At 32.1% G+C, this 17735-nt stretch overlaps 2 protein-coding genes across 8 annotated transcripts; one reads left to right on the forward strand and one right to left on the reverse strand.

Annotated features, from left to right (window-relative positions):
- Positions 1-3069: 3069 nt before the first annotated feature.
- LOC129914856 (ras-related protein Rab-11A) lies at positions 3070-9859 on the reverse strand. The gene is made up of 4 exons (XM_055994275.1): positions 9564-9859; positions 3930-4051; positions 3485-3833; positions 3070-3409 (listed from the first exon to the last, which is right to left on the reverse strand). The coding sequence occupies exons 1-4, from the start codon at positions 9601-9603 to the stop codon at positions 3276-3278; spliced, it is 645 nt and encodes a 214-aa protein (XP_055850250.1). The 5' UTR covers positions 9604-9859; the 3' UTR covers positions 3070-3275.
- A 511-nt stretch (positions 9860-10370) lies between these two features.
- On the forward strand, positions 10371-17014 carry LOC129916068 (sialic acid synthase). Of its 7 annotated transcripts, none has more exons than XM_055995832.1 (3): positions 10371-10457; positions 14975-15190; positions 16164-17014. In XM_055995832.1, the coding sequence occupies exons 1-3, from the start codon at positions 10431-10433 to the stop codon at positions 16959-16961; spliced, it is 1041 nt and encodes a 346-aa protein (XP_055851807.1). In that variant the 5' UTR covers positions 10371-10430; the 3' UTR covers positions 16962-17014. The 7 variants fall into 7 exon arrangements, with proteins under 7 accessions (XP_055851807.1, XP_055851809.1, XP_055851810.1 ...); XM_055995834.1 differs by lacking the exon at positions 10371-10457 and adding an exon at positions 11482-11604; XM_055995835.1 differs by lacking the exon at positions 10371-10457 and adding an exon at positions 11841-11968.
- The last annotated feature ends 721 nt before the right edge of the window (positions 17015-17735 follow it).

Below are 17735 nucleotides of genomic sequence, written 5' to 3' on the forward strand. Positions count from 1 at the left end.
GAACAAAAAAACTGTTTAACCTTTATTTTTTCTCAAAAATCTGAAAAAAAAAAATTTGTAATTTTTTACCGTAATGCATAGGTCTGTTCACTATGAACTCATATCTGTAAACCAAAACTTGTTTGGAGACTTTGGTCAAAACATATCGATTTCGGAATGTAAGGAAAAAAAGAAAAAAAATGTTGGGTTGGAAAAATCTCAGGAACCGACCCCTAAGAAACTTCTAGTTTTCAGTATGAATAGAGCTTAAAAAGATCTTTCTTTTGATGTCTCACTCGATGGATTTGGAGGAAATTTAAAAAATGGAATTTTTTTTTGGCAAGGGGTTAACCTTGATTTTTTCTCAAAAATCTGAAAAAATAAATTTGTAATTTTTTACCGTAATGCATAGGTCTGTTCACTATGAACTCATATCTGTAAACCAAAACTTGTTTGGAGACTTTGGTCAAAACATATCAACTTCGGAATGTAAGGAAAAAATGAAAAAAAGTTTGGTTGGAAATATCTCAGAAACCAAACCCCCAAGAAACTTTTAGTTTTCAGTTATGAATAGGGCTTATAGAGATCTTTCTTTTGATATCTCATTCGATGAATTTGGAGGAAATTTAAAAAAATGAATTTTTTTTGGCAAGGGGTTTACCTTGATTTTTTCTCAAAAATCTGAAAAAAAAAATTAATTTGTAATTTTTTACTGTAATGCATAGGCCTGTTCGCTCTCAGCATATATCTGTAAACCAAAACTTGTTTGGAGACTTTTGTCAAAACATATCGATTTCGGAATGAAAGGAAAAAAATGTTTGGTTGGAAATATCTCAGGAACCAAACCCCCAAGAAACTTTTAGTTTTCAGTTATGAATAGGGCTTACAGAGATCTTTCTTTTGATGTCTCATTCGATGGATTTGGAGGAAATTTAAAAAAATGAATTTTTTTTGGCAAGGGGTTAACCTTGATTTTATCTCAAAAATCTGAAAAAAATAAATTTGTAATTTTTTACCGTAATGCATATGTCTGTTCACTATGAACTCATATCTGTAAACCAAAACTTGTTTCGAGACTGGTCAAAACATATCACTTCGGAATTTAAGGAAAAAAAAAACAGAAAACAACAATGTTTGGTTGGAAATATCTAAGGAACCAAACCCCCTAGAAACTTTTAGTTTTTAGTTATGAATAGGGCTTAAAGAGATCTTTCTTTTGATGTCTCACTCGATGGATTTGGAGGAAATTTTAAAAAATGGAATTTTTTTTGGCAAGGGGTTACTTGATTTTTTCTCAAAAATCTGAAAAATATAAGTTTGTAATATTTTTAGCGGAGTGCACGGGCCTGTTCACTGTGAACTCATATCTGTAAACCAAAACTAGTTTCGAGACTTTGGTCAAAACATATCGACTTCGGAATGTAATGAAAAAAAAATGTTTGGTTGGAAATATCTCAGGATCGAGGCCTTCAATAAGCTTTTAGTTTTCAGTTATGAATAGAGCTTAAAAAGATTTTTTTTATGTCTCACTCGATGGATTTTGAGGAAATAAAAAAAATGGAATTTTTTTTTTGGCAGGGGTTAACCTTGATTTTTCTCAAAAATCTGAAAAAATAAACTTGTAATTTTTTTAGCGGAATGCATAGGCCTTTTCACTGTGAACTCATCTCTGTAAACCAAAACTTGTTTCGAGACTTTGGTCAAAACATATCGACCTCGGAATGTAAGGAAAAAATGAAAAAACAAAACCCCCAAGAAACTTTTAGTTTTTAGTTATGAATAGAGCTTAAAAAGATCTTTTTTTTTATGTCTCACTCGATGGATTTGTCGAAAAAAAAGGAAATTTTTTTGGAAAAAAAATAAATTTGTGATATTTTTGGCGGAATGCATAGGCCTGTTCACTGTGAGCTAATATCTGCAAACCAAAACTTGTTACGAGACTTAGGTCAAAAGATATCGGCTCGGAATTTAAGAAAACAAACAGTTTGGTGACAAATTTCTCAGGAACCAGACCATCAAGAATCTTTTAGCTTGCAGAAATCGATAGATTTGTAGAAAATTTATAAAACAACTTTTTTGATGAACTGTAAACTTTATCATTATTGGGAATGGTATATATGGTACTCCGGAATTCAATAAAATAGATACCTACACATCAATTTTCATTTATCAACCACAAATTATTCTTGGATGATTCATTTTCTACACATACTAGAAAAAATATAAATATTAGTATGGTAGCATTTTATCCCTATAATTAATTCTCACTTCCACCTAAGCATTTTATTTTGTAGACTTATCTATTTTATCTTTTCCTCCTTTGTAATGTTTTTCGAGTAGGTGAAGACTTAGAGTATCCTCGTTGCATCTTTTTTGTTCCTTGTTGGTGTTGTCTTATACTAGTTAAAAAGATTGCATATCGTCGGCACAACGCCAAAACCGCGGATCTGCATTTTTGGACATTTTCACTTTAATGCGTCATTTTACTTGTTATCGATCCCTTGGAGGATTGGGATCGATACAGTGAATGCTTCGATCCCAATTGGACAACATAGTAAGCTAGCCGTCCTCTTTTTTCTACCTCTACTGTTAAAGCTTCTAGCGTTGTAGAAACTCAATCAGATTTGACTATTGAAAACAGATCATCAAACATATTTCGTAATAAATTTTTGGTTTGGATGATAATTTAAAAGTAATGTCCACCAGCATGGAGGTGCATGACTATGTCCGCCAAATAAATTGAATATTTTGGGGTAGATATGATTTCTTAAAGAACTATAATCTATACTGAAATTTTTTTGGAAAATCACCTCATCAACAGGTTTTTAAAACATTTTTTTCTAAACCTTTGTCTTTGATATAGAAAAACAACTCCATTTTTGTGACCTATGATCGACTAGTGTAGGAAGAAAACATCAGGACTTTTCACAGATTGTTAACCACCTCAATACCAACCTGTATACCAAAAATCAGCCTTTTATATTTGTGTTCCTTTCTTTGGCTTTTTTTCCATTCTTATTGGATTATTTCTTTTTGATACTTAGTCGCCAAAATCCGGCTGTAGAAAGAAACCGCATTACAATTTTTCGGTTAAGTTTTTGGTAAATTTTATTTCCCGTGAAACATATAAGTTAGAACAAAATATTTTGATGAAGTAAACAAATTTGTAGGCATTCAAATTAAATTCAAATGTTTTTTTTTTTTAACGTGAAGAGTTCATTTTATATATACCTAATACTCCATTCTTAGATTTTATGGGAAAAATAATAAAAGAAGAAAAACAATGTTTGCTGCGGTCACTGGCAACATTGTTTGCGAACATCTGAGGTAACGGTTGGTTTCACATCAATTGGCTCAACGTTAGTCGGCCGAATGACGTCACCTTCTGGAGGATCTCTAATTTGTTTTTGAGACACAATGCGATAAATCTCTGTATAAATATTTAAAAAATGAAATGTTTAATTAATTTCCAATTAAAACAATTATTAACAACTTTGTGATGTACCTGTAAGAATATTCTGGAATGCAGTTTCGACATTGGTTGAATCCAGAGCTGATGTTTCAATAAAACTTAGACCGTTTCGTTCAGCAAAAGACTTGGCTTCGTCCGTGGGTACAGTTCGCAAATGTCTTAGGTCAGATTTATTACCAACTAGCATTATAACAATGTTTTGGTCGGCATGATCTCTCAATTCTCGCAACCATCGCTCAACGTTCTCATAAGTGAGATGTTTGGCAATATCATAGACAAGAAGTGCACCAACGGCTCCTCTGTAATAAGCTGAAGTTATAGCACGATACCTCTCCTGTCCAGCAGTGTCCCAAATTTGCGCCTTGATAGTTTTTCCGTCAACCTTACATAGTAAAGTAATTATTTTTAAATAGTTTTTAACACTCTTTTGTGGTTCGATTTTTATTAAATGCGAATAGAAACAAATTCGTGATATTACCTCAATACTTCTGGTAGCAAACTCGACGCCAATTGTTGATTTAGATTCCAAATTGAATTCATTTCTTGTAAATCTGGAAAGCAAATTACTTTTTCCTACACCAGAGTCTCCTATCAAAACAACTGAAAAAAGAAAAAAATATAACATTAATGCATTAATTTTATATCAAGCAATAAGCAAGAACAATCACTGGTCTGAAACGAAAATCGGCTTTAACCAAACAATTATTTGAACTCTGAATTCAATCTTAGGTACACTTAAAAAACATCAGTCCTCGTAATGTGATAAGTTGACCCCACTTGAAATGTTTGATTTCTCAAAGGCGTTTGATTCAAGTCATGAATCAAACTGAGGTTAAATTAGTAAGAAATTACATAACTTAAATTAAAGAAGGCAAGCAGTTTTTTCTACTGGCGTTAACATCTGGAGTTCCACAGGGATCTATTTTGAGGCCCTTAATCTTCTGTATGTATATAAAAGACATTTTAAACTGTTATTTTCAGTGAACTCAGTCTTTACGCTGATGATGCACATCTTTTAATGTCAAGGTAACTCGGTCTTGTTGAAGATGGCCTAAGTTTTCTTAATGAAGGTCTCGACTCTATTCAACTATGGTCGTGCGTCAAATCATTGGTCTTAACCCTAAAAAATCGTCTAGTTCATCCTGTTCAAAGTGGAAATTTTTATTCAAATTTTCTTAACAATACGACTATTCCGTTTTCGTGTTTGAATTGAAATCTTGGTGTTCTTATTGACGCCGCTATAACTTGGTGCGAACATGTTAATTACAAAGTGCGTAAAGTTAATAGAAGACTACGATCACTTTGGCTCTCAAGCAATTTTACGCCACTTAAAACGAAATAGCCTCGAAACTAGTTTAATGACCCTTTAAACCAGCTTTTTCTGGTTTCAAGAATTTGTATTTTTGAGTTTTAGATATCAGAATGTTTGTCAACTAGTTTTAAACTCATTTTGGAATTAGTCAATAATATGGCTGTTAGTAATTTATAATTTTTTTTACATCGATTAATTTTTGAATAAAATTGAATATACATGTAATGCTTATCTTCATTTGGAGTTGCGCCAATCTTTTGGATGTAAGACGAAATATGTGCCGTCAATTATGTTCAAGTTTGAGTTGCAGTTGTATGGGAGCAGCACAACGACCCCAAAATACTCCTCAAAATTAGCTAAGGAATGGTTTCGTAAAAAAAACTTTATAATAAAATATTGGACGAAGATATGAAGCAGTTTTTAAAAGTAACGGTGCAACAAAAAGTATTAAAAACTACTATCAAGTTATTTACACAATGTACTTTCGTGCATCCGTAATTCAAACTACCACAGATCTTTCCTTTCTCGAGAACAGATTTTTGCCCATACAAGAAATTAATACACGCATCGAGACCTTCCCAGTATAGGGGTTTTTCTTTTTTCGTTCAGATTTAAAAGTTCAGAGCTCAAAAATGTTGAACATGCTCTGAACATACTCTCAGCCTTCAGATTTGTGTAAAAAAGATCAATTATTGACATGTTATCTTTGGACAGATGTAAAACACATAAAAATATTATGTTTTACTTTTAATTTAATAAATTTGACCAACATCAGCTATCAGCACTGCAGCGACTACTTTCAACCACAACTTTTCTTATTTTGAAAGATGTTGCATTCGCTCATTCCTTTACTCAGTATGCATGCCCGGTGTATATGTTTTAAGCATGCTGAACTTTACTTACTTTACTACTTAGGGTGACCAGCGCCGTAAGTCGGCTACAATCCGCTGTGGATTTGGGCCTCAACCAACAAGCTTCGCCAGCCAGCTCTATCCTTAGCTCGCTGCTTCCAGTTGCACACGCCAAGTTGATTGAGGTCCCCTTCCACTTGGTTGCGCCACCTCAGACGAGGTCTTCCTCTACTGCGCCGTCCCTCTGGGTTGGAGTCGAAAACTTTCCGGGCCGGAGCATTGTTGTCCATGCGCTCCACGTGACCTAGCCATCTCAGGCGCTGCACCTTCACTATCTTGGCTAAGTTCGCGTCCTTGTACAACCCGTAAAGCTCGTTGTTGTACCTTCTTCTCCAATCACCATCAATACACACGGGACCAAAAATCGCACGAAGAACTTTTCTCTCGAAACAATCCAAGATGTTTTCATCCGCCTTCGTTAAAGTCCATGCTTCTGCACCATATAGCAGGACTGGGATGATAAGGGTCTTGTATAGTTGCTTAGTTGCTCGAGAGAGGGCTTTGCTGGTCAATTGCCTTCTCAAACCAAAGTAGCAGCGGTTGGCAAGAGTAATTCTCCGTTTGATTTCAGCGCTGATGTTGTTGTCCGTGTTTATAGCGGAGCCTAGGTAGACGAAGTCCTTTACTACCTCGAAGTTATGGCTGTCGATGGTGACGTTTTGTCCAATGCGTCGGGGTTGTGTGTCCTTTTTTGACGACAGCATATACTTTGTTTTGCCCTCATTGACCCTTAAACCCATTTTTGCCGCTTCCGTTTCAATGCTTACAAAAGCGCCATTGACATCACGCTGAGTTCTTCCGATTATGTCAATATCGCCGGCATATGCATGCTGAACATGATCATAAAATGTTCAGAATGAAAAAAAGAAACACAAATTCAAAAACCTGAAAGTTCTGAGCTAAAAGAGAAACACCACTCAAGCTTTGTTCTGGACGAAAAAATAAAAACCCCTAATATAGGTTACTATGTTTTACTAATGGGACGAAACCACCCAATTCCTTTAAAATATTTGTTAGGGTTACAAAGAAGAAATCATCTAAAAAAAAACGCCAAGTTTTCCTATGTTGTATTCAAGTGTACCATCTTCTTAGGTTTTATCAATTAAATTTTAATTATTTACCCACTTGTCAAGTAAACAGTCAAAATTTAATTGATAAAAAATCAAAAACAAATCTTAGAACTTAGAAATCTTAAACTTTTCATACTTTTACTTCTCAGTGTGTGTCAATATAGTTCCAAAATAGGACAACTTGACTCGTTTTTTTTGCAATTATGTTTTTGTCAAGAATTCACTCTTTTTGCAAGGTGTGGAATTTTAAATCCATGTTTGGCAATACCATATTTCCTTTTCAGAAAATCACAATTTTTCGATATTTCAAATGATTTTTAAGGCAGTTACAATAATGTATGTCCAGTTGTCCATACTTATGGACATAAAAATAATATGTCAAAACGTACCACGCCCGTTGTGTATAAGATCTCAAGTTTTAACATTTTTATTCTCTTTTAATCTATGTATAATAATTGATTATAATTAAGTGAAAATGGGCGGTTACCTAGCCCCCTGAATGCAAAGTCTCAAATTCTTGCTTTTTTCCTTTGATAAGTTCTCAATATTTTTGTGACCTCTCAGTGAGTTAGTCACTCAGTTAGTTACTGTATGTATGTGATTTTTGAAGCCCTATATTTCAGTAACTAACTACACATCCTAAGTAGCTTGTTTTTGACTGGGTTCACAAAAAAACTGGCATTTTTGAAATAGAAATTAAAAGGCGGTCGAAAATGGAGTGAGTTAGTAATAAGGGTGTGAGTTAATAATAAGGGTGTAGTGCCAAAGTTGGTAGAGAACTTGCCTGGGCACTACCGTGCTCTTTGAACCCAACTACCAAATCTTATTCTTAAAAACATTGAACAGCAAGTCTTATAATAGAATAGTAATAGAAACGGCACTAGGTCCACTTAGTTCTTGGAATTTATTATAATGTACCGGATTTTCTTAGCAATATTTGTCTTTGTTAGAAAATTGACCAACATTTTGAATGTTTTCTACACAATCTCTTAGAGTAAATCGCGCAGAGAAGAAGATACATTGAATTTAGGTGGAAATCCTGGCTGGACTGCATATTGAATGTTCCGAAATCAGCCGACACAAAGAAATTTAAAGTTGTCATATTTTTCGCTTTCGGGTTTTTCTTGTATTTTTCTTGTATGTTTTACAAAGAGATACAAAAAATGTATGCTAGCAAAACTAGTTAAAAACATTTTGTCATTTTAAACGTCAGTTTTCACGTTTGTAAACAAATTCTAAACAATTTATGAAAAAATTAGTTTGGTAGACCAGATTTAAAACTGTTCAAAAAGTTAAGCCTAGGGAAATCTCCAAGCTAATCAAATAAGTCCGAGGGCCTAAGGTTGCATTTAATATGAAAATTGCTTAGCCGCGATTGCGTTTTTTTGTCCAGTTTAGTTCGGTCGTAATAAAAAACACACTGATTTGTATGTATGGCGATTCATTTCAAATTTCGTTTGGGGCTTATGATGATAACTTTTTGGTATAAGTAGCTAAACTTTATATTCCGAATTTAGCTACGAGGGGCTTTGTGATAAGGGGTTTACGTCTTTCACTGGGCGAAACCGCCCATTCTCCTGTAGCTGTAGTTAAAATTACAAATTAAACAAACATAAGCCCTGTTTTTTCTACAATTCAGAAGGTACTCATTTTTCGATTTTATTGGAAACAAAACAAATACTTACTTGTGTAATTTGATTTGTTTTGTGAATAAAATAAATAATGAATATCTACTGAGTATAAGAAAAAACACGGCTATAGTCAACTAATAATTCTGCTTTTTAAAAGTTGAGCAAACAAAAAGCAACAGTACCACCTACCTATTTAGGCTTAGTGTAATGAAATGGTACCGGATCCACTTAGTTCTAAATTGGTCAAAAACTGAACAACATTTTAGATGTGGTAGAACCATAATAAAAACCAAGAACACTTTTAGAAAATTTTTTTGACGGTTTTTGTTGTAACTAAATTGCCACGGAATTTACTCTTATAAAATATGATTCAACGGATGATCCTTTTTTACAGATTAAACGAAAACTTTGTTTTTTTTTTTCAATAAAATACTATTTAGCTACACAACTATTGTTGTGTTAAATAATGTGTGTGTGGCTCGGCCCCTTTTGCTTTATTCTTAACGCCAACGCTTACATTTGAGCTCGAAGATGGTCAAAATCTGGCCCTTCGAGGTAAACTTTTAAGATTTTGTTTATTGGTCTTTTCCAATTTTCAGAAAATTTTCTTCAACTTTTTTAAAACAAATTGATTCATCTTCATATCAAGACAGATAAATCAAAAAATGTTAATGCATGCATACAAAGTTCTAATATCGAACACAATTAAGATTTGTTTAGTCATAAAAAATCTTTGTGTCCAATAGGTTTTTTTATTTAATACGTCATTACTGATAAATAAAAAACACGATATTTTAATGTTCCGACATCTGGGCTACAATAATACAAAAAAAAAATCATCTTATATGTAGGTATACAGTCATTCTCTTCAAAATGAAGGTTTCTTTTTTTTTTCTTGATATTTTCCTAAAATTTTTAAATTAACATTTTTTTACTGCAATCGAACTAAAGTATCAAAGTTATTTTACTATCATTTTGAGCATTTAAAGGGCGGTCCTAACCATTGTTTTAATTGTTTATTTCATGATGAAATCTTCCGATATTAACATTTTAAGAAAACCTATTTACTTATTTGACTATTTTACTTACGTTTTTTTAAGAAAAGAATTTGTATGAAAATGAAACAACTCTCAAAGTTAACGCATTACTTTACTACACATATAAATACCATACCAACCCAATTTATACCTTTAAATAAATAGTCATATTCATCTTCTCGGGCTCCCATGTTTAATATATATATATAATAAATATATATATATATATGTGTATATATTATTTATATAAAATCGTGTTTTTTTGTTCTTATTTTGATAGATTTGATTGTGAAAAGAAAAATTCTCTTTTAAATTTTTTTAGTATTCTTTAGATTAATACAAGACAACAATTTTTCTTAAGAAGCACTGTATTTTTGTCTTAAAAAATCCTTGAAACTTGTTTTATTTTTTTTTTTCGTTTTTTTTTAACACATCAAGTAGATAAGCTTACAAAATGCCAATCACACAAAAACTATAATAAAATTGAAAGTGGCAACTATATTGGAATTATATGTTAGAAAAGATGATGTAGACTTTTGGTCAAAGATATGGAGTTATTCCAACAGGCGTCAGAGTAAACAGATATGACAAGAAATATATAGATTGCTGGAAGAAAGTTGGGATTTACATGTGACGATTTTTCTAAATTTTTTCATCGCATGAGATTTTTTTAACTTCGATTTTTCTATCTTTTATCTTCTCACATAATTACAACAACAACAACAACAACAACAACAACAAAAAATGGTCATTGAATAAAAATCGTTGTTTGTAAATGCTGAGTCAAGACTTTCATTAAACGATTGTTCCAATGATGATTTGTCTTTGTTGTTGTTATCATTTGTGGTTGTAGGATTTTATAACACTGGAAAGTTATGTCTACTTCCAGCCGTTTACACCAAGAAAGAAATTTTATTTATAAAATCTCCGGGTTTAAACATTGACAATCAAACTAAATCTGGCATTTACAACTTTTGCATGTGAATTTCACCGGGATTTTAAAAATTCTTGATAGTTTATGAAAGAGAAACAAGAAACAAAAAAGGTAAACGTCAAATCTCACTCGAAGAAATTAAAAAATGCATGCATTTGATTGATGTCTACAATACATTGGAACAATTTGATAGTGGATTTCATACAAATTATAACAGTTTGTTGTGCTTCAAAAGGTGCGCTGGTGCTGCCAATACCATTTTTGATTGGGTTCACAAGAAGTGTTATACTTCGAAGGAAAAACACTTTCCAATCACTATCCAGTGTATTATAGAGATCTATAAATAATTAGATAAAGTATTCAGAGAAAAATATTGATTCCATTTAAAGAAATTTATAACAGTGGCTTGCATATTTTTGTATACCAGTTTAAAAGCTTATAACAGAATTCCCAGGGCATCTCTTATAAAGCTTAATCGAGTTAAAATGGATTTGGTTCTATTAAGGCAGTTCATATTGGGTGCGTTTACGTACGTACAGGATATGCTAAGCAAGATACACCCACCGAAATAATTATAAAGGCAGTCGATTTTATTCGTTTTTAAACCATATAAAGGATATTTAATTTTTACTCCTTGAATGAATAAGAAGACAAAGTATATACTGGATTGTTTGCCACCCTTTATTTTTATTTAATTTAAACAATTATTTTTTGCGTTTCTGGAGCGAAATAATTATAAAGGCACAGCTGATTTTCACATTAATAGTGTGGTTTAGCTATATCAAATGTAATCAAAAGTAGGCAAAACCCATTATGAACAATTTATAAGTAAAATTTTTCGGTTATTTTTAAATAAGGCGTGAAAAACTCTTGATGCACGCTGAAATGGGCAAAATTAAGGCTTACCATGAAGAGGACTGGTCTAACCGTGAAAAATCTGGAGAATAAGAAAGGTCCGATTGTGTAATTGATAATTTAATTTACAAAGGTGACAAGTATGGTTACCTAAAACGATCAGGAAGTAAGCCTTTGGTCGTGAGAGAGCCAAAAGTGACAAAAAATGAAGTAATTTTCGTGAGAATTTGACAGTAAGAGAAGTTTTCGAGAAAATAAACTTGGTAGTGGGAGTACGACAAGTGCAGCAAATAATTAAGTCAGATTTAAGCCATTCCTACGAAGGAAAACCAGCGCTCTTGCCAAGGCATAAACTTTCCCGTCTTCGCCTCAGTGAAAAGCATAGATTCTGGGATGAAAAATGGTAAAACTTTTAAGTTCAAAACAAAATTTGTTATTTTTCAATTTATAATTTTATCAAATGACATTTTATAAATTAAAACAAAAACAAATTTCCTGTTTACTGCGATTGAAAAATAAAAATTAAAGGGTGACCTGACAGATTGGTGCCCATTTTTGACAAACAAATTTTGACAACGTTCGGAAGATATTACCTTATTATGTGTACTGTGAATGGTATACACATCATTTTTATATGCACATTTTTTTTTCGCATCAGCTTCAGCAGCGTACTCAGATTCAGAATAGTACACAGATCAAGCTAAATTCTAGCACTCATACAAAATTGTTAATAAATTTGCTGAGCTAAAGTTTATTCAGGAATTCAGGTGAGGTCCATCCACGCAAATCCATAAAAAAAAACCTATTTTTGTTTCCAAATGTGCATTTTTATCTGTCACAATGTTGACCAGCGAGAAAAAATTAATGGAAAACGCAGACAACAATGGCAAGTAAAATTTGTGTTCGATCTTGTAGCCTAGCACGCAGCTAAAGCGAAACGAAATTTTTAATACAAAAATAACACAACGAAATCTTGAACGAAATTTAATTGTTTTTGTTTTAAAACTTATTTTCTGATGTTTTTTCTTAAATCTTTTTATTTGTGTTTTTTTCATTTTGACTCTCACATAATACCCTTAGTTTTCTGCATCAGTTTTGTAGGTTTTCAGTCAAAAAACTCTAGAATTTTTTTTGTCAATGTTCTCGTTTTTAAAAATTTCTTCTACTTCTTGAATATTTCATATTTTTAAAAGGTCGGCCAAAAAAATTGATGAGTGATGACACATTTTTTTATTAGATCCTACATCTGTAAGTAAATCATTTTCTGTGTTTGTACCTTACTTTCAGCAATTGAATAATTAAGTGGCACATTTCTATTCCCAATAAAGTTTTAACTGTGCAACTTTCTTTTGTGGTGTTTTTTTTTTCATTTAAATGACCCTTATCTCTTTATTATGATACACGAGTACAGTAAAACCCATCTATAATCACATCGTTTAAGAGCCTAAATCGCTTAATATCACATGAAACTCTTTCTTAACAACAGGGGCTTCATTACTCGTATCATAGAGAAAGGAATACCTAGAGACGTGACTTCGGTTGGTTTTTCTCTTCCACCCTACAAACTGCAATAAGAGAAAAAACTCCATAGTGCTTATATGTGGTAGTTTTTCCGTGCATTTTAAATGGCACCAACACATTCAACTGTTCAGTTTTGCTTAAAACAATTTAAGTGCCCATTAGACGAATTAATTCATAAAATAATAATAATAAATTCAAAACACGAACCTTTATTTTTATTTCTGTACATATTTATTGAAAGGTGGGTGTCTATAATGAGCTATTTAAGTTCAAATAGCTCAATCAAGTTCATACACAAACTAAAATCATGTTTAAATTCAAAGCACAAACCTGTTTGTGAGGGCATCTAGTGGTAAAAAAAGGTATTAAACGCATTATACTTTTCACACATATTCACAGATAGGAAAACAAGAGAAAAATTAGAGAGATGTATACCAATTATCTGAAATTAAATTTGCGGGTGTTTTAGGCAAGGGGGGTACGAGTCGGATCTCTTGATATTCCTTCCTCTATGACTCGTATATTGATCAACACGTTCAACATACGTTTAAAATCTATGTACCTACTGAATCTGAATGTTTGAAATTCAACACGGTCTTAAATGGTTTTAAAACATGCTCCCACTAAATTCCAAATGAGATAATTTCGCAAAATTATCTAATATCGACTGTAAAATCGAATAGGAAATAATTTCATTCGCTATCCGAAATGAGATAATTTGTGAAATTATATCATTTGGGCTCTAGTAAAAACAGGGTCACTGATATTCATGGTATAAAAAGACAAGGTATGATCATTAGAGCCTCCATCTTACAAAATGGTTTAATAAGGTTTTGACGTTTGGCATTTCGCAAAGTCAAAAGCAACAACAATTTCGAAGACAAATTTGTTTACAACAACAATTTCAATGGGCTGGGCTGTCAAAACCTTAAGTAGCCATAAGTTTTGACAGTTCTCGATACTGAGTTTTTTCTAATGATCATACCTTCTCTTTTTATACCATGACTGATATTGACACTTAGAGGATATAATATATGGAGTGCTTGTTCCTATACCTAATACATTGTAACGCCATATGCATGGATAGGGGTCGCTGCCTTCGTTTTTCAGTGAGAGTCCGGTTCCGCAGCTGTAAATAAACACGCTTGTTGATGACAGCCATCAAATGAAAATAAAATGGAGGCATGCACTCATCGAAAAACTTAAAGAAACTAGAGCCCTCTATAAAAGCTTCACGGAACTAACAGCACATAGCACTCCATATATTATATCCTCTAAGTATTGACATGACAACTTGTAATTTGCTTAAAAAATATTTCTTTTCTGATATTCGTCCATTAATATCGTTTACATCAAACAAAGAACAAACATAAATTTTTCGGACTTGGGAAAACGAATCTTTTATCCTGCATTAAGAGGCAATTTTAAATTTTTACCAGAGAAGTGTTTTTTATAACATCCGATAGAGGCACAACCAATTTATAGTCTCATTTCCTAGCTGTTTTAATGATGTGAGTTTATGCGGGTTCGAGTGTAGGTACATATTACAATGGGGTGTGGTTTGAACATTTTCAATTAAGAAGTGTACCTATTATTAAATCAGACTTGAGAGCTAAGCATTACTCATTTAAGATGAAAATGATATCTTCTTGGAATAAGCTGTAGTAGAGTATCTTTGCATTCGGTAAAGTACGGTTGTCTTTATCTATAAATCACTTCGTTATATTTTTTGAAGCTGAATTTTGTTTTAATTTATTCATCATAAATATTTACATTACGTTTTTAATGTATCCATGTTTTGATTAAAAAAAAACATTAAAAAGGTGTTAAAAGCCTCCTCATACATATGATTTATTCAGAATCAAAAAATAAAACTTAATTTTGATTTACGGTGAAATTTTTACATATTCAATGCCTTCTTTTAAAATTGGTAATTTTTCTATTGGATCGCCAGGAGATTCTATTTTTATAATAGCGGAAATTGGTCAAAATCATCAAGGAAATATTGAAAAAGCTAAAAAATTAATTGATGAAGCAAAGGTAATAGAATTTGAATAAAAAAACTTTCTGGAGGAGATAAATTTATAATAAATAAAATTAAAGCCTTGATCAAAAATTATATTAAATGATAAAATAATAATATGGAGTTGTTATCATTTTTTGAATGTTTAGATTTTGTTCTTCTTATCTCAAAGATTCAATATGTTCATTTTTTTATATATATATATATTTTTTTTTTTTGTCTTTTTCAGAAAATCGGCTGTAACTGTGTAAAGTTTCAAAAATCTTGTTTAAATTCAAAATTTACAAAAAGTGCGCTAGACAGGCCTTATACAGGACACAATTCGTGGGGAAATACATATGGAGAACACAAAGCCTTTCTAGAATTTTCAATAGATGAATATAAGATATTACAGAAATACAGCAATGATCTGGGCATATTTTTTTCAGCTTCAGCAATGGATGAGGTAATTTATTTTTTCTTTTAATTTTATTTGCTAAAAATTGGTTACAAAAAAAAGGCTATAGCCTTAAATTTAGTGCAATTTTGAAAGCCTTAAATTAAGTTTAGATCCATTTTTTGCAAAGTTTAAAGTAACTTTATTGAAAGATCTTCACTATTGGCTGAACTATGAAACCAATAAGCCAATAAGCTACCACTTTTTTATGAAGTGAAAATTGCTGATGATTCGGGCGTATGATTTTATATAAAAATTAGACATTGGTAGAAAATCGACTGTCAATTGCCTTCAACTTTGTCTTCCTCCAATCAAATATTGTCTGCTTATGCCCACTTTTCACGAGTCGATTTTAGCCGCACGATATGTCGGTCGACTAGGATTTTTCTATGGGCATGTACCTTTAGTCGCCTGCGACTTTTGCGTTCACACGAGTCGAAAAGCTTCACCGCATGGCAAAAATCGACTCGTGAAAAGTCACCATTACACAGTGGAAGGAAGACTTTAGAGAAAAAAAACTTATGGTGTTTTCGTTTGGTAAAAAAATCAATTAATTTTTTGATCTAAATCTGTCAAAAAAAAAACAATTTTTGATCTGTTTAACTACAATTAAGTAGTCGCAACAACAGTTTTTTGACATATTTAGATCAAAAAATAAACCAAATGAAAATACCATTAGTATACACATTGGAAAACAAAGTTTTTGATAGAAAATTAGCAGAAGATTGGCTGCCAGTTTTTTGTTTCTTTCAATTTTTATGTTTACATGATAGAAAGCAAATTGGTGAAAATTTATTGCGAAAAATAGGCTAATTGGAAGATCTTCCAATCGTGTATATTAGCTTTATAGCTAGTAAGTACTTAGTTATTATTTTGTTTGGCATGCAAATTTCTTGAGCTTGTGGGCTTTCAAAGAAACATTGAAAATAGACGAAAATTTGTATAGCTTTTTTAAGGCTTAATTAAATATTTTGCTTTACAGGTATCATTGGATGACTTACGATCGATGGACTTGCCGTTCATTAAAATTGGCTCTGGAGATGCTAACAATTTTACCTTGTTGGAAAAAGCCTCAAAAATTCAGTTGCCACTCATTATATCCACAGGAATGCAAACTATGTCAACAATTGAAAATATTGTACAAATTATGAGATCGTCCTCCAAGACCAATTTTGCTCTTCTTCATTGTGTATCCTCTTATCCAACAAAACCTGAAGATTGCAATTTGCTTACAATACAATTGTTGCAAAAAAAATTCCCTGATGTTGTAATTGGTTATTCTGGTCACGAAGTAGTTCCATATATATCAGAAGCTGCTGTTTTACTTGGAGCAAAAATAGTCGAAAGACATATAACGTTAGATAAAAAGCAAAAAGGTTCCGATCATCTATGTTCCTTAACTCCCAACGAGTTTCAAAGATTAATTAAATCTATAAGATACTATGAAGACAACAAGCTGCTGGATGTACCTCAGTCAACACAATTTATCATCGATCATTTTAATGGGGACGAAAATGTCAAAAAATCTTTAGGACATGTATATGGAAGAGACATCTTGAATTGTGAACTTGATTGCCGAAAAAAATTAGGCAAGTCCTTGGTAACCTCCAAAGAAATTCGCAAAGGAGAGATATTAACATTGAAAAACATTATGATAAAAGTCAGTGAACCACCCGGGCTAACCGCAGAACGACTAAAAGATTGTTTGGGTAAACCTACGAATAAAGATCTTAAAATAGATGAACCACTCCAAGCCGAAGATATTTTCGAGTTTAAATGATTTTTCAATTTAAGGAATGTATAGCGGTAATAAAGTAGTATTTTATTTACTTATGAATTTATTTTATTGGTTTAATATAATTATTACCGGAGACATTATTTTTGTGAGAAAAAAGAAATTTGCGTTTCTCTTGTTGATGTGTTTTATGAGATTTGCAATTATTTTACTAATTTTTTTTTACAATTTTTGATACTCCACAGGAATATTTTTTTAGTTGAAACTTCGTAAGCATTTTTCTGAGTGAATATCGAAGAAAATTTCGTTTTGCATCAGCAACGTGCGTTTTGAAGTGAGGCGCCTTTATAGAATTAAATCCATTACAACTCTATCCTGCTTTGTAAAGGTGTCGAACGTTGTGAACGTCATAATTATGTTATGTTATACGTCATAATTATGTTATGTTATAATTATGTTATGTTAATTATGAACTGTTATACAAAACAAAGATTATACTCGCATATGCTGTTTTAAAATAAGCCCATATGGGAGCTGGTGTTTATTAGCCCCGTTCCATTGGAGGTGGTAGTTTACTCATGAGTAGATCTAGTACTGAAATTAACACATGATCTTCTACTCGAGGAGATACGAATGTGTAGTTGTTGTACTAGATTTCTACTCACGAGTAAACAAACTACCACCTCCAATGGATCAGGGCTATTATAGGTATATGTTTCAAAATATTTAGAAAACAAGGTAATATCACTGATTTGGGTCGAATTATGGCATACGTTCGTTATCGTATCGTTGCTATGTGTCCCTATCTTTTTCTACTAA

The sequence above is a fragment of the Episyrphus balteatus genome, chromosome 3 (genome assembly GCF_945859705.1).
Source record: "Episyrphus balteatus chromosome 3, idEpiBalt1.1, whole genome shotgun sequence".
In the NCBI taxonomy this organism is placed as follows: domain Eukaryota; kingdom Metazoa; phylum Arthropoda; class Insecta; order Diptera; family Syrphidae; genus Episyrphus; species Episyrphus balteatus.

Coding starts and splice junctions, on each gene's coding strand:
- LOC129914856 (XM_055994275.1), bottom strand. CDS start 9,603: ATGGGAGCCCGAGAAGATGAATATGACTATTTATTTAAAG. Junction 3,834..3,929: donor TTGCTACCAGAAGTATTGAG/GTAATATCACGA, acceptor TTACTATGTAAG/GTTGACGGAAAAACTATCAA. Junction 3,410..3,484: donor ATTCCAGAATATTCTTACAG/GTACATCACAAA, acceptor ATATTTATACAG/AGATTTATCGCATTGTGTCT.
- LOC129916068 (XM_055995831.1), top strand. CDS start 14,634: ATGCCTTCTTTTAAAATTGGTAATTTTTCTATTGGATCGCCAGGAGAT. Junction 14,763..14,974: donor AATTAATTGATGAAGCAAAG/GTAATAGAATTT, acceptor TGTCTTTTTCAG/AAAATCGGCTGTAACTGTGT. Junction 15,191..16,163: donor CAGCTTCAGCAATGGATGAG/GTAATTTATTTT, acceptor TTTGCTTTACAG/GTATCATTGGATGACTTACG.